Genomic DNA, 24,734 nt, shown 5'->3' on the forward strand with positions numbered 1-24,734 from the left:
GATGTGTCTTTTGGTGATTCGATCTCTGGGAATGCTTTATCGCTCTGAGAGACGGTGTGATTGATTTGAGGTTGGAGGCGACCTGCGTGGCGGCGGCACGGCCGGGGTAGGCGTGATATCTGGAAGCGGGGCTGGTTGCATGATACTTGATGGTGCGTCTTCGGTCGTAAATGGTGGTGTGAAAACATCTGATGCGACCTCTGGGGCTTTGATCGATGGAATGACGGATACTGGATTGACGTCTGAGGTCTTGGCTGGTGAAGTAACGACTACTGGAGCGATTGCGGGCGTCTGAACAGGAGAGAAGGTGTTCTTGCTGGAGCCCCCAGCGTTCTGTGGTGCAGTTTGGACTTTGACTCCGACAACTAAGTCATTCCCCATTATATAACTGGAGGGCTCGTGTTTTGAGTGGATTGGTACACTAGCGGTCTTACTTGCTGATAGGATCTGATTACAATGATACGCTTAGAGCTGATTGCTGCGAAGTTCCATCATTCCTCTAGGGCCTGGAAAACGGAGAACTTGATGCAATGTTGACGGTACATCCTTGCATTTGATGGATCCAACGCCGTCCTAGTATGGCATTGTAGGATGATTTGATGTCTAAAAAGCGGGCGTGTATTGCGGTGACTTTGTCTTCTCTAGACCCTACCGATCTTTGGGAGTATGATGTCACCGGCGGGTCGGTTATGAGCCATTGAACCCGTAAAGGGGCAATCGGATCTATGAGGACTGATTTGGGTAAGCTCATCTCTTGAGCGGTGTGGTAGAACAAAATGTCGCGACGAGCTCCGAGTCGTCGGAATGGGCATTTATCCGGTCGCTAATCTTGATGTGGACGACAAGTATGTCGTTGTGAGGGAGGCAGACCTTGTTGAGGTCGGCCTCGTGGAAAATGACATCTCCCGAAGTTGCGACTTGAGCCATTTGAGCATGTCGCCTGTGAAGTGAAATGATACACTTCCTGAAGAGCGCCGACACGACGTCTTTTCTCTCTGGAGGAGGTTACAGAATCATCGGGAAAAGTAATCATATGAATGGTTACAGCATTGTCACGATCTAACGAGTGCTGTCTTCGCTCGTGGCGAGAACGGTCTTTGGGATGTCCTCTGCTTTGAGGGCGAGCTTGAACCTCTTGGTGGTTACGGTGAGGCGGAGATCGACTGCGTACTCGGCGAGTCATAAGTTTATGGCACAAGTCTCCGTCAGGAATATTGGTGTACTGTTTAATATGACCAGCTTCCACGAGGTCCTGGAGATAGTGCTTAAGCCCCCAACACGCATTGGTTTCATGGCATTTTGCTTTGTGGAATGCGCAGTAGGGCTTGTCGGGTCGATCTATTGGTTGCCTCACATCCGGGTCGAAATATGAGGCTCATTTGGATCTTGTCCAATTATGTAGCTGGGGGCGTGTCAAGGCAAATGAACTCTCTCTGTTCTCGGTCGGTACCTGCCTTTGGTGCAAGCGACCTGGATCGCTTCTTGGCACGCGGGGTGTGATCAGAGATCGCTACCACTTCCTGGTCCTCGGCTAAGCCATGGAGCTTCAAACTTTCTTGCAATTTAATATACTTGTCAACCCGAGCGTACAGTTCGGACAGCGTTTCTGGGAGTTCTTTCATCATTGATCTGGAGAGGTCAGTATTACGCACTCGATAGGTGTTAGAAAATGCCAGTGTGGCAAAAGACTCTTTCAGGCCGCTTTCCATACATAACAGTTCGGCCTTGAACTGTCCTAAGAATTGGCGAATGGTTTCATCTTCCCTGAATGATAGCTGGAACAGTGAATCAAGATCTGCTTTCTTTCGTCTGTTGTGCACGTATTGACTGGCAAACAGATCAGTAAGCTGTTCAAAGGTTTTGATAGAATCAGACTCAAGTGAGAAAAACCAATCAAGTGCGCCATCCTTGAGACTGGCTGGAAATAATCGACAGTGAAGGTGATCAAACTCGGGTGAACTGTAGAGCGCTAGACTTTGAATGTAGCGAGCCACATGCTGACCGGAGCTCGTGCTGCCATCGTACATTGGGAGGAGAGGGTTTATTGAGGGACCTCAGCACTGAACGGAGACGCGCGGTATGTCTTGAGCATTTTTTGAACAATCTGGGTCGCATCCTTTCTTACTGCACTCTGGCCAATCTTTTGTGATAATTCGTTAATCTGTTGATTAACCGTTGATCTTTGTTCTCGGTGACGTTTTACCGGCCGGTTGTTGTTGGTAAGCATCTACTTGTGCTCGTCGTAAAAGCAGCATTTTCTTGCACGAGCAAGGAAATGCTCTCGTTGTTAATCAATTTGGTTTTGCGAGGTTTTAAACTTGAGCTTCGAGGCTTGCCATGCTTCGTGGGCTTGAGAATTGTTGGTTTTTGAGTTGTGTGAAAGTGGTTTCTCAAGTAATCAAGATCACAGACGGCGCCAATGTAAAGGTGAGTTTTGGTTGTTCTTTACATGCAATGGAAGAGAGGAGGATGGGTTTGGGTTTTGGAGAGACCGAGTTCGCTAATGAGCGAGCTGCCTACGTATCTTCTCTTGATTTTTTAGGGGAGAGAAGAATCAGGTCTAACGTAGTTCAAGTAGGTGGTATTTATAGTCCTAAGGGAGTGTTGATCCTTGAGACACGTGTACCCTCTTGTACACATGTAGGGTGGAGATTATGAATGTGTGTTAGGTTGGTTTTAGTAGGAGTTGTGTGCTGATTGGAAGTTGGTGCGGTAGTCCCTATTTCCCGGTGGTGGGAAGTACAAGTAAGATTTTGGTAATGATTACACCTGGTGGTGTTTTTATCTGAGGCGTTCTATCTCCAGTGGTTTATTCGTCCTGAGATATCCTTGAACGAGCTTAAGCGTACCACCTACATGAAGGGAGTTGCTCACAGATCGGTCTTGGAGGTCGATGTCCTGAGTTCGCTTATGCTTCGCGCGTATGCAATATTCCTTAATGAGGATATTACTCCCCTACACACAGTGCAATGACTAATCCACCATTTCTACTGTGAACATCTAAATCTTTTCGAAGTCTTCGAAGGGTCTGAGCATGACAATCAATGTAATGAATCTTCCTGGCCTACGGAATCATCTTGATTAAAGACCAAATTAAATGTGCTATTTTTCTAAGATTTCTAAATTAAATGAATAAAAAAATGAATTTAGAAATAGCAATCAAACTTGCTAAGTAGAATGAGAGTTGAATATGAATACCAAACGTAAAAAATAAATATTAGTGTCTTTCTTGTTCTGAAAATTCAGGTGGGCTAACTCTGTAACAAACTACAAACTACTTAAGGAATTATGAGGTTTTTATGTATTACACTATTAGTGTACATATACACCTCTCTTTGGAGATGTGCAATATCAAGCATCAGCCACTCAATAATAAATTAAGGATAATAATAATTCAACCAATTGAAAGAAGAAAGCAAGCCAACAAAATAGAAATAAAAATCCACTTACATGATTTGAGGAAAGATATTAAGGTGTTAATTAAGATGAAAACCAACAAAAAACCCTCTGTTCAATTTTTGGCCTACTGGAGAAGAAAATAATGATAGCTCTAAGATCAGCCTGGAGCAGTCTATTTGCACCTAAGATTCAACATTCATGGGTAGCAAAATAAACTAATAAACTAATAGGCTGATATGCATGATTTAATATTTTTTCATTATCAAAGCATGACTATTATACTTCATTCATGCTAAGTATTTCACTTGATGAAGCCTTCTTAGCTGCATATCAAGCTTCCTATAAGAGCCCAGAATTGCTAATGATTTGGAATTACAAATCTGATAAGGTAAGAGGAGAGATTAAAGATACTTTATACTCTAGTCATACTTCAATCCTTTGATCATTGTTGAATTCTCAAAAATGTAATGATGCATCACAACTAACATGGCCTGTCATAATCACATTATAAACATATAGTAATAGACTGGACTGTCAAAGTAATTTTTAAGAACTTGGCTTGTTGTCGCAAATATCATAATCAGTTCATTGTCTTAAGATAACCAAAAAACCAAAAAATCAATAAAATATATAATTTTATTTAGGTTTATATATATATATATTGTAGGAACCGTTATTTCAGAATATAAATTTCTACAAACCGTGAAAACCCACGCGCAGCCGAATAAGGGGTTCTCACGATTTTGTATAGAAATTCATACCTTTAGATCAGCTAAGATAACTCTGAGAATCCAAGATCTATGAAATCAGCAGCCTCTTGATCTTCTGTTGTATTCCTATCAATGGAATGGACGTTGTGTGTGCAACGATCTACTAACCCTTTCTTTCTCTCTTTCCTTGCCTCTCTTTTTCAATCAATGAATAGTGAATTCGGCCAGGAGAGAAGGGTTTCTATTTATAAGCTACAACAGGGACCATGAGGAGAAATTAGGGTTGGGCCTCCTGACGGGGTTGGGCCTCCTATGTTCGCCCAGAACACACAACCTAAGTTCGTCAACAAATAGCTTATTCCACTAAAGGCCATTGTTGCACTACCGCCCTAATCCCAAATTACGTGTTACGTTTATGGGCTCCATATTATATGTTTGTTGATCTCCCTGTGTTTAAGATATCGAATGCCCCGTTGATTAAGTCAAGTTATTGACAACTACATTAATCAACTTCTTATGTCCTTGAGTAGTACCACTCAACCTCATTGTCTTTTGGGAAAAAATCCACCTGCAGGGTTTACATGACAATCCTTATGAGCTCCTCAAGGGGACATCATCAACCCGACTTCTTGCGGGTCATGGATTTCTTCTATAATCAACAGCACACCTTACATACAATGTCATTACCCAATCCATCGAGTTTGTTGATTCACAAATGAATCTCACTCATTGATGATTTAAAGCAATGTACAATGCACATAAGTGCCTGTTATTATATATCGGATTAAGAGGACAAGCTTCCCATAATAAAGTGTTTGTTCTCTTATATAGTCGATATAAAGAGAAACAACCTCACTTGGTCTGTTCAATACACACAAAGTGTACTAGTATAATCTCGTAGTCAAGATAGACTAATGCAGATTATACTACAACCTTACCAATGGTTTGTCCAAATCCATCTAGGTTGTGAATGTTTACTTATACTTTATAAAGTACTGATGATATGATCTTCTGTGTGTCACCACACACCATATCATCTATAATATAAAGTATTAGACACATGCATAACTAATAACATATATAATATGCATAACATTTGCCCATATGATTCTCATTCAAAATATAAAGAATTAGAGTTATTACAAAAGTAATGCTTTTAGTATATAACCCTATCAATCTCCCACTTATACTCAAAGTATTATTTTTTAGTATACTACTAACAAATCTCCCACTTATACTTAAACCTATGCTGCCAAGCATCTGATTCCCATCCCCTCAATATGCCTGTCAAGGGGTCAGCTAGGTTATCTTCTGATGCTATCTTGGTAACAGTAACATCTCCTCTTATTAGGTGGTACTTGCGCTCAATGTGTTTACTTGCTTATAAGAAGTTCCGGAGCCAAATTGATTCTTTGGCTGTCTTAGTGGTTGCCACATATTCAGCTTCCATGGTGGAGTCAGACACACATTTCTGCTTGACACTCCTCCATACTATGGCTCCACCTCACAAGATAAACACACAACCTGAGGTAGACTTACTCTTGTCCCTATCTGACTAAAAATCAGAATCTGTATACCCTAAGGGAACCAAACTATCAGCTTGGTATACTAACATATAATCCCTAGTCTTTTTTGGTGCCGAATATGTTTTACGCTTGATCCGATTGCCCTTGTCCTGGGTTCTTTTGATATCTGCTAACCATGCCAACGGCAAAGCAGATGTCTGGCCTCGTGCATAACATGGCATACATTAAGCTTCCTACAACCGAAACATAAGGAACCGCTTTCATGTCCTCTATCTGTTTTGGTGTCTTGGGACACATATCCTTTGATAGAGGAACTCCATGCCTGAAAGGAAAGAAACCTTTCTTGGAGTTTTGCATGTTAGAACGAGTCAACACAGTATCAATATAGGTAGCTTGAGATAAGCACAACATCCTTTTCTTGCGATCTCTTATAATTTTGATCCCAAGGATGTGACCCGCTTCTCCCAAGTCCTTCATATCAAATTGCTTTGATAACCATACTCTTATGTCTAACAACACTTTCATATTATTTCCAATGAGTAAGATGTCATCTACATAAAGCACAAGAAATACGACTACGTTTCCATCAAATTTCTTGTACAAAACAAGATGGTCTTGACCTTTTTCAATGAATCCTTCTGGTTGCTCCATATAGATGGTTTCCTTAAGACTTTTATTAAGGAAATCTGTCTTGACATCCATTTTATAGACCCACTTGCATCCAATGGGTTTTATACCATTGGGTGGCTCTACAAGCTCCCAGATCTGATTAGAATCCATAGATTCCATCTCAGAATTCATTGCCTTTTGCCAAGATATTACATCTCTATCTTGGAGTGCTTCACTATAGGTCCGGGATCAGGATCTTGGTTATCAGTGGTTATGTCTAAAGATATTCCCAAACCAATCCACCTATCAGGTTGTCTAACAACCCTCCCACTACGACGAAGCACCTCTTGTTCTTGTACGTCATTTGTGACATGTTGTGGTTCCTATTCTTGTACAATTGGTACTGAAGTAGTTTAATGTCTCTCCTCTCAATACTTCTAGAATAATACTACTTGGGGTAAAATTTAATGCACTGTGGGTGGAATAAGATTAATGATGTATAAATTGCCTTCTAATGCACCAGAACAGATAAAATGTTTATTTTTCTTAATGACGATCTTGTCATTTAAAAGAAATAGGATACCCATCCTTAATTAACATAGAAACTGAAATCAAGTTCTTTCTAAAATTAGGCACATAAAGACAATTCTTTAACACCATAGTCTTATTTTACCAAAAGATAAACAAACATCTCCCACTGCAACAGCTACTACTCCCGTAGCATCCCCCCAAGATAAGGCAATCTCTCCAGCACTAAGTTTTCTGGTTTCTTGGAACCTTTACAATAAAATGCAGACATGGTTAGTGGCTTCCGTATCTACACACCAGGTACTGGTAGATAACACCGCTAAACATGTTAAACGACTAGTGCATGAGACATACCTCCATTATTCTCTTGGTTGAGAAGAGGATAATCTGGCTTCCAATATCCTGACTGCTTGCACTTGTAGCACTTGCCCTTAGGCTTTTTCACAGCTCCTTGAGGTCCCATGCCATTCTTTGCCATGTTCCTATGCTTCTAAACATTATTTTTCTTCTTACCGCCATTAGGCGTAGAAGTAGAAACCTTCTCAGTAGCATAAACCTGAACATAACTCTGCTTAAAGAGACTATCAACTGACTGAAGTTCTGTCATAAGTTCCGCCAAAGAATACAACCTTTTGTTCATGTTGTAGTTAAGGCGGAACGGTTCAAATCTTTCGGGCAGCGTCATGAGAATGATATCAACCTGCGTTTCCGCATCGATATCAGCTCCAAGGATCCCCAACTCATTCAGATAAGCCATCATCCTGAGTATATGATCCCTTACAGGAGTCCCTTCAGTCATAGTTGTGGTCATCAAGTTTTTCATGGCAGTTTGCCTAGGAGCCCTATTTTGGTGTCCGAAGAGTTCCTTAAGATTGAGCATCATATCATAAGCCGTAGTCATGTCCTGATGCTGATGTTGCAGCATACCTGACATAGATGTCAGAATGTAACACTGCGACATCTCATCTGCCTTGTTCCACTTCTTATATGCTACTTTCTCCTCTTCTCCAACAATATCGTCAGGCTTAGGTGGGCATTCCTCATTGAGTACAAATTTGTACTCTTCAACAGTCAACACGATATCCAAGTTGCGTTTCCAGTCTATGTAATTAGGGCCAAGAAGTTTGTTTTCCTTAAGAATAGTTGCTAGTGGGTTGAAAGTAACCATTTTGAAAACCTGAGAATCACATTAAATAACTATTATATAGGGCAAAAACTTCTTGAGTTAATAATAAAAATTAATTAATTAATCAACCCATCACTTGCACCCTCCATATCGAGAAGTAGTAAGCCACGATAGTGTGGACGTTTATCATTCTACATTCGTGGAAAATACTTTTGGAGTTAACTTAAAAAATTAATTAATTAACTCGTCAGTACCCTACACACCGAGATGTAGTAAGCCACGATAGTGTGGAGGTTTACCATATCTACATTCGTGTAGAGAGGTTTTTCCTATTAGTTCTACTTCTCGTCAACTTAACAGCACACCGCTCGTTAGAGTGGACACATGCCATCTAGACAAGTAAAACTAAAATGTTGACCTTTCTTTGGTCCTACAAATAATAGCAATGACTCCGATGGGGAGGATACCATTACTCAACACTAAGTCCATTATTTTGTAATGAATCCCTTCAGATGGAGAAGTGAATCCATACATTGATAATTTCATATAGTTGTCCTTTAGAAGTTTGTTCTGGTAATCCGTAATTAGACTCATCCGATATGGAGGAAGACACTAAAATCGACGCACAAGTATAATTATATTACCAACAAACCAATAATGGAGACCGTGGGATTTATACGAAACAAATTCCCACTCCCACTTAGTTATTTAGAACTGAGGATCTTTCTATTTACTGGTCAGGTCTATGTTCATGTTATCTATTATTCATGTGGGCTTAGTTTTTAGCATACATCCACAAATAAAAACATGCATATAGAATAAGCAAATATGAACAATAAAATAGAAAATAAATTCCCAACTGTTATGGCCCATATTCATTGCTCTATCCTGTTCGTTGAACTCTTTTAGTTGCCTTCGCAAAATTCGGCGGGGTATCATGGTCTGTTTCCTTCACTGGAAACCTCACGAAATCACCGCATAGACCCTCGAATAGCAAACATATTTCATCCCATTGAGAAAAAAAAAATCTCTCTTCGGCGTTAAGGGGTGCACCCGGCTTCCGTTATTGCTTGTATAAAGGCGTGGCGCTCATGCTCTCCAGCGTATCGGTCGACCAGCTCCAAATCAACCTGTACAAGGCGCGTGGCGCGCTCATGCTTATATCGACTTCCAAGCGTATCAGCGCGACCTGCGCTCCACGAGAAAAAACTCAGTTTTTCAGATCTCAACCAATCCAATTCTTGATCTTTTGATCTTTACATATGATTACATCATGGATAAAAAATAGCAACACGATACATACCGTGATTTAAATTACATCTACCAATAAACAAAAACCGTAAAAGCGATCACTTTTCATAAAATCAAAATCGATCCATTTCTTTTCAGAAATCATTATGACCATAACAGTTGGTTTAGATGCCTACAAAACCATGTTAGAATAGTTCTACATCTACCAACAAATCTACATGCTCTGATACCAATTGTAGGAACCGTTATTTCAGAATGTAAATTTCTACAAACCGCAAAAACCCACGCGCAACGGAATAAAGGGTTCTCACGATTTTGGATAGAAATTCATACCTTTAGATCGGCTAAGATAACTCTGAAAATCTAAGATCTACGAAATCAGCAACCTCTTGATCTTCTGTTGTATTTCTATCAATGGAATGGACGTTGTGTGGGCAATGATCTACCAACCCTTTCTTTCTCTCTTTCCTTGCCTCTCTTTTTCAATCAATGAATAGTGAATTTGGCTAGGAGAAAAGGGTTTCTATTTATAGGCTACAATAGGGACCATGAGGAGAAATTAGGGTTGGGCCTCCTGATGGGCTTGGGTTTCCTATGTTCGCCTAGAACATACGGCCCAAGTCCGTCAACAAATGGCTTATTCCACTAAAGGTCATTGTTGTACTACCGCCCTAATCCTCAAATTACGTGTTATATTTATGGGCTCCATATTATATGCCTGTTGATCTCCCCATGTTTAAGATATCGAATGCCCATTGATTAAGTCAAGTTACTGACAACTATATTAATCAACTTCTTATGTCCTTGAGTAGTACCACTCAACCTCATTGTCATGTCGAAATAAGTCCACCTGCAGGGTTTACATGACAATCCTTATGAGCTCCTCAAGGGGACATCATCAACCCGACTTCTTGCGGGTCACGAATTCCTTCTATAATCAACAACATACCTTACATACAATGTCATTACCCAATCCATCAAGTTTGTTGATTCACAAATGAATCTCACTCATTGATGATTTAAAGCAATGTACAATGCACATAAGTGCTTGTTATTATATCCGGATTAAGAGGACAAGCATCCATAATAACAGAGGTGTTTGTTCTCTTATACAGTCAGTATAAAGAGAAACAACCTCACTTGGTCCTGTTCAATACACACAAAGTGTACTAGTATAATCCTCTGTAGTCAAGATAGACTAATACCAGATTATACTACAACCTTACCAATGGTTTGTCCAAATCTATTTAGGTTGTGAACGTTTACTTATACTTTATAAGGTACTGATGATATGATCTTCTGTGTGTCATCACACACCATATCATCTACAACATAAAGTATTAGACAAATGTATATAACTAATAATATATATAATATGCATAACATTTGCCCATATGATTCTCATTCAAAATATAAAGAATTAGAGTTATTATAAAAGTAATGCTTTTAGTATATAACCCTATCATATATATATATATATATATATATATATATATATATATATATATATATATATATATATATATATATATATATATATATATATGGGGTTTTAAGAATGATTAGTGATGCCTTACCTAAGTTTCAACGCTCATATGTTCACTACAATCTCTAAGTAAATCCATAGAAAGTACCATAAGAGACTTCCCACCGTTTTACATAATCTGGTTTACCTTCCCATAAACAAGGATGTTGATCTTGAAGTCTTGCACCTTCTTTGGAAAGGGCATCTGCCGAGATGTTTCCTTCTCTTCATATATGTGTTATCTTGATGAAAATGAGTTTCTTGAGGTTGATTGTCTATCTAGGTGCGCTGCAATGTCCCATAAGAGTTGATGAAATTCAAAGGCTATTGCTGTTGCCATAGAGTCAGATTCAATCCATATATGCAACCAATTCTTTGCAATTGCTAGTTCAGTCCCTTCAAGGATTGTCAAGCATTCAGCAATATAGTTGGTGTTGATTCCAATTGATCTCCACAAAGAAAGTTTAAATGTACGTGCCAGAATGATCTCTGTAGCAAACTCCTATAGCAAGGCCAATATTTCCTATTGTAGCCCCATCAGTATTAAGCTTTATGACTTGTGGATCAGGTGGATTCCATACACCTTGTTTTATGTTTGGAGCGGGTGAGGGTCGAAAAGAGACATTCCAAGAAGATGCTACATGGATATCTCTTGCATCATTAAAGGACTGAGTTAATGACAAGTGTGAAGTGGTCCAAATCTGGTGGGTGATATAGTACCTACACTTGTTAATGTCCAATTGATTGTTGTAAAAAATGATACTATTTTTTAGTCGCCAAAGTGACACTATGGTACTCGCAACAATAATAGTCCATAAATTCTTGACTCTGAGGCTCCACCACTTTGCAATTTGCATTGCCTGATTGAAAGAGTTGAAAGTCATTTGAGTTTGAAATCTGTTTGAGGTCCACAACTATAGTCCTTTTGAGAAGGGGCACTCCCAAAGAATGTGTTGTAGAGATTCGATGTCAGATTTGCAAAACCTGCAAGAAGAGACCATGTGGATGCCCTTTTTTAGAACCATGACATTTGTAGTCGCACAATTTTTGAGAGCTTCCAGGTGTTAACGGCAAGTTTAGGGTGCACATAAGGATTCCAAATATATTTTGCCCAAGCAATAAGGTTAGTTGGTCTCTTGATGGAGTTGTGAGCCGACTTGTATGAGAAAATATCTTTTAGGTCAGGGGACCAAATTAGGTAATCATCTTGTTCTGGGTCTCTGTGCACTTTGGAAATGTCCAAACCCGATACATCGAGCATATTTTGGAGAATAGTAGGAATGGTCTAAGAATTATTGACTAAAATAGAACTTACTCCTTTGGCATTAAAGCCTCTAAGCTGAGAAGTGGAGAGCTTCAGAGCTGCTTGAAGGGAGGTAGTACGTGCCAAGCCAATTACCTCTAATCAAGTCCGCTACCAATCACCCACTGACTTCTATCCTTTACTTCTTGAAGAGCTGCTCGAATACCCGACCATATAGATGAAGCTTTGTAGCATTGGATAATATCATCATCTCTATTAAGATATTTCAGTTTCAGAAAAGTGGAGAAGTCATCCTCTTCAGTCAGTATCCGCCATGCCATCTTCATAATCATTGAGGAATTAATGTCGTCCATCAATCTTCTGATGCCCAGACCACCCTGTCTCAGTGGTTTGCAAACCTTATCCCAACTTACTTTTGTAGCTCTTGATTGAGATAGATCTCTTGTCCATAAGAAGTTTCTTATAGTTTTCTCAGCTTCTTTGATGATAAATGACGGTTGTCGGGGCAAAAAGTTAACCCGACACTCCCGATATGATGGTACTTCCGAAAGGTCGAAAGAGATGGGGATTGGGATTTTTAAGGAAGAGAGACTGCACCAACGTTCTGGTTGCCTACGTATCCAGTGAGGAATCCGAGATCAAGTCTCTTAAAACGTAGTTTTGGAGGCTGAAGAAGTCCTCGTATATATAACAATCTCCTGCCTTGGCGGCCAAGAAAGTGATTCTCGGAGATTGCCTTCCTTGATGAATCCTAGTATGATCCTACTTCTCAGATAGGATCATTCCCCAAGATTTCATTCTATCCTTGTGCAAGATCTTATCGGATTGTATTAGGATCTCTTGCTTCCGCGGATCGCATTACTGGATCCGAATGATCAGGACAGATTGAGTCCATGAACTTGGGTAGTCTGGATGGGCCCTGGACCTATTGTAAACTTTGACGGATTAAAGAACCGGATGATCCACAATGTTTTTAATAACTATCAGGTTGGTCTGCTGCTGGGCCCATACCTGGTCCATGGTCCGAATAGACTTTGGACTAGAAATATAATGTAGGGTACACACATTGGCCCCTCTTCAACAGAGGAGCAAGCGAAGATGAAGGTGGTATGTTGAAGAAGAAAAATGATGGAAAAAACCAAAATGGCATAATAAGGAAAGTGGAATGTGTAATGGAGACTGGCGGAAAATAGTCGAAATACACAAAAGCGAAAAAATTGAAGGGTATAAACATAAATGATTTTCGTAGGTAAATAGTGAAAAAGAAAAATGAGGGATTGTGAAAAAATGTTACCATGAGAAGTAAACTAAAAATAGAAAAGTGGGTGTAAAGCAATAAATTATGAGAATCATAAGAAGGGCTAAAGTTAAAAGGTGGGAAAAGTAAAAGGGGTTGGTGGGGTAAAGAAAAAATGTTGGTAATAATTGGGTGGGTGGATAAGTTAAAAGAATGAGATAACAATTGTGTGGGTGGAGAGTAAAAGAAAGAGATAAGAAGATAAAGAAAAATAAGGAAAGAAGTGAAGAACTAAGCCTTACCATGTAAGTGTGCTTCAATTTTCCACTTAATTCATTTGTGTAGTTGTCACTAGATGTCAAATAGGTAAAACTTTGCATGTCTAGCTTATGAGCTTTAAAGAATCATATAAAACCCATAGCTTGAATACTTTAGTGAGTAAATTGAGTGACCAAATTAGTGATATGGGTATGGGAGATGCTAACGTGGCCTAAAAATGAACAAAATGAGTTGAAATAGAACTGGCCCGGCAAGGAAACATACTGACCCAGCCTGAAAACTAGTGACCCGGTAAGGAAACAGGTTGACCCGGTATGAAAATAGATAAAATTCGCCATATCCATATATAAGTAGGCCTGAACCGGCCTGTATACCGCCGGATCCGGTAGGAAACCGCCTGAACCAGCTGGGAAAAGCCAGAGGTGACAAGAAAAACGCCTGAACCAGTGGTAAAAATGCTTGAACCGGTTGGAAAATTGTTGAACCGGTGCTGGGAAAAGCCAGAGGCGGCAAGAAAAATGCCTGAACCAGTGGTAAAAATGCTTGAACCGGTTGGAAAATTGTTGAACTTGTGGGAATAACGCCTGAATCGGCCGGGTCACCGGTCGCCGGTGGTATAGGATCAGCACAAAAGGTTTGTGGATTTTGAGTTTCTGGAAACTTGGGTTTTGGGCTTGTGGATTTTGGGCTTGTGGAAATTAATGAGCTTGTGGATTTCGGCTTTTTGCAATTGAGCTTGGGGAAATAATATATATGGGGCTTTGAAATGAAATCCGACCAGACTAAGGAGACTAAGGGGTTGGGTCAAGACCACCTAGCCCATACTTTGAGGTAAGGACTCCTGTTATGCCTCGACCACATTAGTCCATACTTCGACCAAACTAAGAAAACGAGCGCGACTTCAAGAGTGCGCCTGCCACTTAGTTCACTTCTCTGAGTCACTTCAAGAGTATGACTTCGGTCTAATAGCCTGGTAGAGATTTCTCCATCCAAACTAAAGATAACTAAGGATGAATTAGAAGTTCCAATTACTGTACTTAACATTCATAACATGTCCATATTCATTATAGCTTGTGTACTTAACTGGCCATGTGAATGCAGGACGACACATGCGCCACCAATTCAACGATGGGTGTCAGGAGATAACTTGATAATGGATCGTACAATGACAAAATTAACAGTTGAAGACGTCCGAACGAGATTCAACATACTGGATTACATTGGGATTCGAAAACCGCAGATGAGGAGAACGTCGTTAACGGATGCAGTGAGACCGAGTGAAGTTATTGTGAGCTACTATCAACTTCTCTTCGGTCTACGATTTCCATTAAACGAGCTATTGGTCTACTTGCTATCCATGTGGGAGGCTTCGCCAGGTCAAATGTACATAACATTTTACATGATCATCTCCCGGCTGGAAGCGATTCACCAAGCGTACAACTTGCATCTGAACTGGGAGTCCATCTATTACCTCTTAGTTTCGGAACCTGTTCCTTCCAGAGGCCGTATTTGCCTTCGGGTGACATCACAGGTGGGAGGGGGGTTCGAGTTTACTGGATTTCTTCGTAGCCATAAAGGATGGGACACACCGTGTTACATACTCAGTAACTGGAGGCGGCTAGAATACGAAGAATTTATCCCGTGTACATTTAAAGGTAAATTGACCCTCTAAATGAGTTCGAATTAATCATTCATGTTTGACAACTAACCGAATTTATCATTCCGGATTAGGTGTAGATGAGATTCGTGCTCCCGAAAGGGAATTGACTGAGGAAATGTGGAGTAATCTGAACGTACTATGTAGCCTATCGCCAATGGCGTATGACTTGTCATATCCAGACGAGGTTGTCTGGTGGATACGTGATGTAATGTCAATGCCGGTAGGTACCGGTGAAGTTGTTGGTGGGGTGCCGAGAGCCCAAGAAGCGCAACCTTTAGCAGTGACCCTTCTCGTGGCCCTCGAGTACCAAATGTGGCCAGGGAGGCAACGCAAGAGATGCATGGAAGGCCTCGCCAGAGACTGGCTGCCCGACACATATCATATGTGCCACCGGTTTACTCATGGGAGCACACCGAAAGTGTGAGTTCCCGGGTTGCATCTAGTGTCCATTTGAACTCGGAGAATAATGCTAGAACTCCACATGGAAATAACTTTACCACAGGTAACTCATGTGTGTGCGAGCATTGCATTTTTGTGGAACAACTTACTTTGCGACACGAAAATAAAAACTGACTATAATTCTGCTTGCTAGGAACAGTGCCTGGTCCATCGCGAAGGAGAAATCTTATTGTCAGTAGTTCAGAAGATGAGGAGGAACTAGATGCCCCCAGTAGCTCAAAGGACGAGGAGAAACTAGATGCCCCCAGAAATGATCGAGGGAAGGGTGTGCAGTTGGGAGAAACACCACCCCATACTGTTCCGGCTTTTGGGTTAGCTGCAACTAGTTCCAGTGATTCTGGGTTCCGTGTTAGGAGTGGTAGGCCTTCGAGAGTACCCTTAGATATAGTGCATATCAGTAGTATGATACCGACCTTTGCAGTAGATAGGTCGCATGGATCTGATGGGCGTTCGGCGTCACATAGAGAGCAAACCCCTAATGCATCTGATACAGGAACATAAGTACTTAATTCCGCGTCATCTGGATCTCGTGGCCGCTAATCTGCCTATAGGCAATGTCCAAATCCTGATCATGCTCCCCGAGAGTCGTTGCCGGTGCTGCCATCGGAAGATATTATGGAAGCGATTGACGCGTTACAACGAGATTTAGACAAAGTAAACAACAACACTTGAACTTGTAACTTTATTAGTAAAGAAGCGAATTAACACGTTAATATTTATATGGACTGCAGATATGGGTGTTAGCCACACAACGCTATGAGAGCCATCAGGAGGAGCATGCTCGCTTAGCCAGAGAAATTGTCGCGCGAGACGCAGAGCTTGATGCGCTGGAGGAGGAGTTATCCCGATATCGTAATAGTGCTTGAACTGTTCCTATCATAGTTTAGATTTGGTGTTCATGTATGTTTGCATGAAGTAGCTTGTTTTAACTCGGTAGAGATAAAAACTCAGCCAATAAGTTGGATATGTTGAATGTGTAACCATCCTTATAAAAGAATAGACGGTGGTCATTGTCGCGACTATATCAATGCAACTAAGTCACTTGACGAACAAGCGTAGTTACATTGCAAAGATTCTCCAGTAGATGATCTCTGTGGAGACCAAAGGACAGCCAGAAGTGCCTTATTAGATTGATTAATTTGAGTGTAGCTTAGATTGCGCCACCAAGGGTAGATGCTTGATGTAACCTAAGCAATCGCACCCAGACCAAAAACGATACATTATCATTCTTGGCTTTGCGTTGTCGAACGATGATACCAGGTGTAGGCCCCCTGCACCACGCAAACCGAAACTGAAATGCAAGATGGCCTTCGCCACCCGGGTTTAGTAAGTGTAAGAATAGAAACTGTTGCACGTTGGAGGAAATTGTCACCGGCGAGTAGAGACATCAAGGAATCTGTCAGCAAATATAAACTATATTTCATCAAAAATATGTCCCCAAGTAGGCTTTGACACGTTAGAAAACTTATGGACTAAACACTTCGAACCGCATGGTGTGGCAGGCATGAAGAAGGAAAATAAGTGAGTGGCATGAATGTCGATGATCAAATAAGACTTATTATGTAATGGGTATGTGAAAGTGTTGGCGTAATAATATAGTCTAAGATTTATGTTGTAGTAAATTGTGAGAAAATACTTAACAAATAAAAGTAGGATACTTATTTGAATGTCTGGAGGTAAGATTTGATTAGATTTGGTTGTAGCTTTCCCGTGACACAATATTATAGAAGTTTGACGTTTTGAACCAACTCCATAAGTTGTGAGTTGAGCATTAGATCTTCCTTAGATGACAACAGAAACGTTCCCCATCAGTCTTACAAAACTTCTGACGCTGCTGCTTTTGTTTTAATTTCGTAAGCATTGTCGCGCATCTCACTCTCCTAATTGTAATTGAACTTGGTACTGGATTTTCTTTGGTATGATTCTGAACATCCAATCAGCCATACTGGAAGTTGGAACCAAATTGGCCTGGTATGATACTTTGGTATGTTCCCTACAAAGTAACGAACGTAACGTAATGTAAATGGAAATGAAATTTGTTGATAAAAAATGGAAGGAAAGTCCAATGTATGTGAATTTTATTGGTGAAACTAATGATAACTAATGTAAGTGACATATCTGTCTTGTACATAATACCCAATCGCCTGACTTGCAATATTGCATGCAACTTCTTGTCCTAACTGCGCTCCATAGAGTCCTGGTAAGTGATGAGATTCTGCAGGGCTTCATCATTGAGCTCCTCCACCATGGCTTCATCACGAGCCAAGATGTCGATATTCATCTCTGTAGAGGTATCTGGTTATACCCATAGGAAGCGTCCATGAACGATAGACGCTCAAATCCTGAGGTTACACTAACTAGATCTGAGATACGCGATAATGGGTATGGATGCACTGGGCAAGCTTTGTTTAGGTTGTGGAAGTCAATGCCACCCCTGAGCTTCTCAGCAGGACCATCCCCGATGTGTATTCTGGTAGCTCTTGCGCTCCGCACAGTGTTACGGGCGAGGGACACGAGAATTAGATCCCCGAGTCCCTAGTGGTTCCAGAGTGTGTGGAACAGCTTCAGACCATCCGTTTCCTCCGCTTTGAGAAAAGGATCTACGATGGTTCGATTGCCCCACCTCTGCAGTGGTGCCTGGAACATTCTCTATGTTCTGTCGAGTCGCGACATGCCGATTGGCAACTTATGCATCATTCATCGCAGTTTGTTCAGCCATGGTAACAAGGATGATCGAAAAATAAGGTCGAGGATATCACGCTCCGATAGAAGACCACGTGTTTGTGGGTCCGAAAGTCCCCACAGACGGCGCCAAAGAATGTCGGGGCAAAAAGTTAACCCGACACTCCCAATGTGATGGTGCTTCCGAAAGCTCGAAAGAGATGGGGATTGGGATTTTTGAGGAAGAGAGACTGCACCAACGTTCTGGTTGCCTACGTACCCAATGAGAAATCCGGGATCAAGTCTCTTCCAACGTAGTTCTGGAGGCTGAAGAAGCCCCCGTATATATAGCAATCTCCTGCCTTGGCGGCCAAGAAAGTGATTCTCGGAGATTGCCTTCCTTGATGAATCCTAGTATGATCCTACTTCTCAGATAGGATCATTCCCAAATATTTCATTCTATCCTTGTGCAAGATCTTATCGGATTGTATTAGGATCTCTTGCTTCCACGGATCGTATTACTGGATCCGAATGATCAGGACAGATTGAGTCCATGAACTTGGGCAGTCTGGATGGGCCCTGGACCTATTGTAAACTTTGACGGATTAAAGAACCGAATGATCCACAATGTTTTTAATAACTATCAGGCTGGACCGCTACTGGGCCCATACCTGGTCCATGGTCCGAATAGACTTTGGACTGGAAATATAATATAGGGTACACACACCACCCATAAAAATCTTGCATTTGGCTTTGTTCATAGATTGACCTGAAACTTTCTCATAAGATTCCAACAGGATAATAATATTTCTCAAATATCTGATGTTACCATTTGAGAAAAATGATAATATCGTCTGTAAATAACAGGTGAGTGGGAGTGAGCAACAAAACCTCAAATAGAAGTAAAAGGTCTTAAATGATTATTTTGTGATAAATAATGCATCTACTAAGAGCATCCTTGGCAATAACAAAGAGAAGAGGAGATATGAGATCTCCTTGTTTAAGCCCCTTTCCATAGCAAAGAAGCCAATCGGACCACCATTGAAAAGAATAGAGATCCTTGTTGATTCCATAATTGCTTTGAGCCATTTCATCCAAATATTAGAGAAACCCAGTTTAGAGAGAACAACAAATAGAAATTCCCAACTCATGGTGTCATAGGCTTGGGAAATATCTATTTTAATGGCCACATTCCCTCCATGCCTTGATAAAATTTACATTGAGTCCTCCCGAAACCGAGACTTGAGTGAAAAAGGATTGTATGGCAGCACAAGTGTCTTGTTTAATGATATCCAAACATCTATGGAAGAAATGTCCCTAAAAGCCATCATGTCCCGAGGAACTATTTGCCTTCATGTTGAAAATAGCTTGCTGAATTTCAAGATAATCGAGGATTTTACACAAGCTGTAATTTTCTTCTGCAGAAATCATGTTTGGAATCAAGCTTAGAAGGTGGAAGTCTTGTTGTGTAAACTTGCTTAAACTTCTCTTCATAGAACTGCAGAATGTGATTTTTTAACTGACCTTGATCAGTAATAATGTTTCCTTCATCATTGTGGAGCTCAGTGATAAATGAAGCACCTTATTTGATTTTGTATATATTGTGAAAATAAGCTGAGTTTCTGTCACCTTCTGTCACTCTTTATTCTCAACTTTTGTTTCCATAGACCTGGTCTATTATTTCTAGCCGCTTCCAGATCTCCTTCCTTCTATACGACAGTAGCAATAAGGTCAATCATCTTCTACATTTTGCTCCAAGAGAAGTTGGGCATCAAGAAGATCATGCTGAGCTTTTCTGATAGTCACATCTATCTGTCCAAAACATATGTATTCCAAGCCTTGATGTGAGATTTTATATACTGGTGTTTTTTTATGACTTTTAGGAGTGGTGGAGCATATAAGTCTTGAACTTACAAAAAAAAAAAAAAAAAGTTACAAAGAAAATGAAGAAACCTTGATTCGATTTCTTCTCGCGAAGCTCATTGGCAAAATTGAGGACTGTCCTTCCCATAAAGAGCATTGGTGGCTTGATTGAATTAATTTATTTAAAATATGACTAAACCAAGTTGTCGCGACTTAAATTCTAAAAATCGACTACAAAAAGATTTTGAATTGTTCTAATCAACTTCAGCCACAGGTCTCACATGCTAACAATGGCTGCAAAAGTAGAAAATCAAACTATAACCCAAATAACAAATGTAAGTATATGGGCTATGAAACTTACCAAACTAATTCTGAATTTATGATGGAATCAACAAAACCCTTTTAATCTAATTGGGTGCATGGTGAAGCATTTGCATCTATATCACCTTCCTCAAGATTATTATATCCAATTTGAAGACTAAAAGAAGAAATTGAGTTGAAAAAAAAAAAAAAAAATGTATATTAGAGGAAACTAAGAAATGAGTAGATGTCAAAATTAAAACTTCGTCGCCGTTTGATTTTGGGAGATGAAGATTTTTAGAGAAGAATATGATGATTTCAGAGAAGAAGAAGAGTTTTGTTGTTGATTGTTCTATTTTTATTATTCAACTTTCTTTCATTTTTCTGTTCTGTTTTGGGGAGAAGAAAGGGTGTTTTTTTTTTGAGTTTGATGAAGGGTTTTATGATAATTAGGTCTTGTATTTCCAACAGCGAATAGTAAAATCATGAGTGTAATGATTTTTTTAAATTACAAAATATACCAATACTAAGGTTATTTTGGTAATCAACGAATTAAATATTTTTCAAATAGAGAATTTAAAAAAAATATTGCTCTATGAGCAACTTGGCAGAACTGATATTAATATGCCCGGATATTTTGACACCATGCTCCACTTTGTAACTCGGGCTGAAGTCCACGTATCAGTTTAATAAGGCCCAATAAACAAGGCCCAACAAGTTTACATATATAAATAGATACCAACCAAAAAACAAAAACGAAAACATGGATTGAAAGAAAAGCAAAAGTGGGTCTCAAAACACATTTTGACCAGAGCAGATCACAAAATAGATATATATATATAGAGAGAGAGAGCAATTAGAGAGAAACGTTGAGTAGATTTGTTGCAGACTAGTGGAACGCAACATGTCTGCAATAGTTTGTGGGAAGAGATCTTTTTTTGAAGAATTACCAACAACCCCAGCAGCTCTTTCTTCTTCTAAGAGATTCCGTTGTTCTTCAACCTCACCAAATCGATTCTCTCCACCTAGAAATTACAATCCTTTTTCTTCACCATCTTCTTCTTCTTTAATAAATTTCCAACAATCTGATAATAACGGTCCTTCTTCGCCCGCTCTTGCTCATCTCCAGACTATGTTTCCTGAAATGGATATAAAGGTTTGATTTTTATTCGATTTTTATGATTTATATTTGACCCCTGGATTAGATTTTGGTACTTTATTATTGTGTTGAGGAAATTTGGATATGATTGAGAGTATTGGGTTTGATTTTACATGATGTTAAATTATGGGGATTTTAATTAGGGAAAAAGATTGATAGTTGATTATATTGTCCATCCTTGCTTTATCTTCTGGTCCGACCACTAATTAATAGCCATTGGTGAGATGTAATATTGACCGCATGATATTTCAATTTTGTTAATTTTGTTATTTTATTGAGGAAATAGTAGTTTTGTGTTGCTGGATGCTTAAAAAATGAATGATCATAATATGCAACTTGATGGTAAAAAGGATAGTTTGATGTTGCTCTGGGAATGTATCTCTTTTGCTTTGCCATTGCATACTTGCTGATTGATTGGAGATGTAGCCGTAGTGATAAGGTTTTTTAAGTTACCGTTCCTTTGTATTAATCCCTCTCTGTTTTTTGTCAATTATATTTTTTCTCACCTGATGAAGGATTAAAGTTTTTCATGTCGGCTGTATGTTGTTTGTATTCCCCTACCAGTCTGTTTGTCTGAACATACATACCATTTCACGTGATTAAATAAAGTTTAAGCTTTCTTGATAATTGAATTGTGGATACTTGATTATCGTCTTGAATTCAAAGTCTATGGTGTATTTGTGTATGTGGATCTCATCTTTAATTCCTTGCTTGTTACTAAGGGGTGATCAATTCAGCATCACACTGGTGAAATATGTGTCAGGAAAAATTCTTACTATGAAAACGATGTAGTCGAATAATGATCTTTTAGTTCAGCTAAAAATTTTAGCTTGTCATTTATGTTTAGGAATTTGTCATGATGTTTCCAGTATGCACTTTATACACTATATATTTTGATATCCATGTTCTGTTGTGTATGTGTTTGTAAATTTGAGGATTTTGGTCATTTTATCTTTTCTTTATTTAATTTCAACAATTACATTTCCCCAGTTGCTGAGTATATGTATATATGTCAATATGACTTGTCTGCTAACGTAGAATATACTCTTCAGCTTCTTGAGAAAGCACTCAATGAATCTGAGAACTTGGATTCTGCCATCAAGAGTTTGAATGAACTTCGTCTAGGTTCTGTTGAGAGAAACTCAACATCTGCTGCAGTCAATACTGATCTACCAACACAAGGTACAGAAAGGATCCATGCAAGTTGGTCTGACTGTGTTATATGTTTTATTCCCTTTTTAATGTAAGCTGGTCGGGTTGCTAAGCGGCATAGTTTTAAATCTGGATATTGAAGCCACTATTCTCTAAAAGTTTTCTATTTTAGATTTTGTCAGTAACTTCTGGTTATATATTGCGAAAACTGTCCATCTTTAAAACCTCACAAGTGAATAAGCATTGACTTCCTCGGCTGTTCAGTCAAGGACCCACCACCACTTCAAGATGAAGGAAATTAGGATGGCACTCATTAAACAGAAAAATAGAGATTGAAATAGTCCCCAATAGTTTACTTGTGGGCTTTCCTCTTGGTTATACCGTATATTTATTTAAAGAATATTACTATCCTTTGCTTTGTATGAAGACTTGTACCCTTTGATTTCTGGAATTAATGGTTACTGCTAGTGATAAGAAAAAGGAGCTTTTCATCCTTGAAAAGAGAGAGAAGAGATGTGAGTATGAATTCTCATGCTGAAATTGTTTCTTTTATTCTTGAGGGGGGAAATAAGAAAAACCATTATCTTATGTGAAGGGAAACATAAGGCCATTAGCTCACAATATGCCATGGTGTATTGCACTTTCAGTAAGCAAAACCTTGTTAAGTAGGCTTCTCTAAAGTAGATTCTCTCTTGATTATTCTTGCTTCTCTAAAGTAGATTCTTGCTTATTCTGCAGGTATAGAATATAATGGAGAAAATGTTGTACCTTCTGAAGATTTACGAGTCAACAATCTCCCAAAAAATGGTGCAGAGTGGGTTGAATTGTTTGTGAATGAAATGACAAGCGCCTCTGACATAGATGATGCAAAAGCCCGTGCCTCAAGGGTGTTGGAGGTTTTGGAGAAGTCTATTCGGACCCAGGCTGGTGCTGCAGCGGCAGACGATCTGCACAAGGTGAGGACTAATTGTTGACACTGTGATCCCTACTTCAAATACAAATGCAGTAGATGGTGGTTTAGTTTCAGAGCATCTTGAACTTATGATCTCTTTCTTTCTGCTAGGAAAATATGATGCTAAAGAAACAAATGGAAGATCTGATTCACGAAAACTACATTCTCAAACGCGCTGTGGCTATCCAAAACGAGCGCTTGAAGGAAGCAGACAACAAAAACCAAGAGCTACAATCTTTAAAGCAGCTTGTCTCTCAGTACCAGGAGCGTGTAAGCACCCTTGAGGTAAGCTAATGCTTTCTCTGACCCCCCTTACTATTGGTTGACCATGGGTTTGGTTCTCTTTTTTTAGCCAGTATACTTGTTTTTGAGTTGTATAGTGGTGTACAAGTGTTATCACTAAAAGAGTTCTATCTTAACTTTCGGGGTCAATTAATGCGTTCTAATGAACTGTATGAATCTGGTGTTCCCAGGTCAATAACTTCACGCTGGCGATGCATTTGAAACAAGCTCAGCAAACCAGTCCAATTCCAGGACGTTTCCATCCCGATGTCTTTTAATACACAGTTGGAATATAATAATATTTAAAGAGGGGGCATCCCGAGTTATTTATTTTATTGTGTAGTTATTTCTGTTAGTTCTTGGGCCGAGTACAAGAATTGGTTGGACAATCATTTCAATTTCGTTTGATGACTCTTTTAGAACCTATGCATAAATATTGCTGGTCTCAGATTCAATTCATTTGTTATCTTTGAGGGACCTCAAGTTCTCAATGTTAAAATCATATACTGGATGTCTGGAGCATTGCTAGGCAGGTATCCTTTCAAGACAGAAGTGTGTTATTATTTACAAGAAATTGGTCCCAAGGCCCAGTTTGGGGTGAAAATCACTCAGAACAGGCGGTAGTCGGGCAGTGGGAGAGTGCCTAGCGCATAAGCTTTTTAGGTAGTGCTAGGCGCTAGACAGTTTTTTTTTCCTAATATATATATATATATATCGGGATCGCTACGTCGACATACAAAATTGATATACACAATCTTACATATCTACATAATGAACTAAAAACTGATTTTC

The 24,734-nt window shown here is 39.6% G+C and overlaps 1 protein-coding gene across 1 annotated transcript; it reads left to right on the forward strand.

The window, feature by feature from the left end:
• Positions 1 to 21,148: 21,148 nt before the first annotated feature.
• On the forward strand, positions 21,149 to 24,419 carry LOC147507831 (uncharacterized). The gene is made up of 5 exons (XM_086600493.1): positions 21,149 to 21,553; positions 22,609 to 22,738; positions 23,447 to 23,664; positions 23,772 to 23,945; positions 24,134 to 24,419. The coding sequence occupies exons 1-5, from the start codon at positions 21,302 to 21,304 to the stop codon at positions 24,218 to 24,220; spliced, it is 861 nt and encodes a 286-aa protein (XP_086456619.1). The 5' UTR covers positions 21,149 to 21,301; the 3' UTR covers positions 24,221 to 24,419.
• Positions 24,420 to 24,734: the final 315 nt, after the last annotated feature.

Source organism: Coptis chinensis, chromosome 3, assembly GCF_015680905.1.
Source record: "Coptis chinensis isolate HL-2020 chromosome 3, ASM1568090v1, whole genome shotgun sequence".
Lineage (NCBI taxonomy): Eukaryota > Viridiplantae > Streptophyta > Magnoliopsida > Ranunculales > Ranunculaceae > Coptis > Coptis chinensis.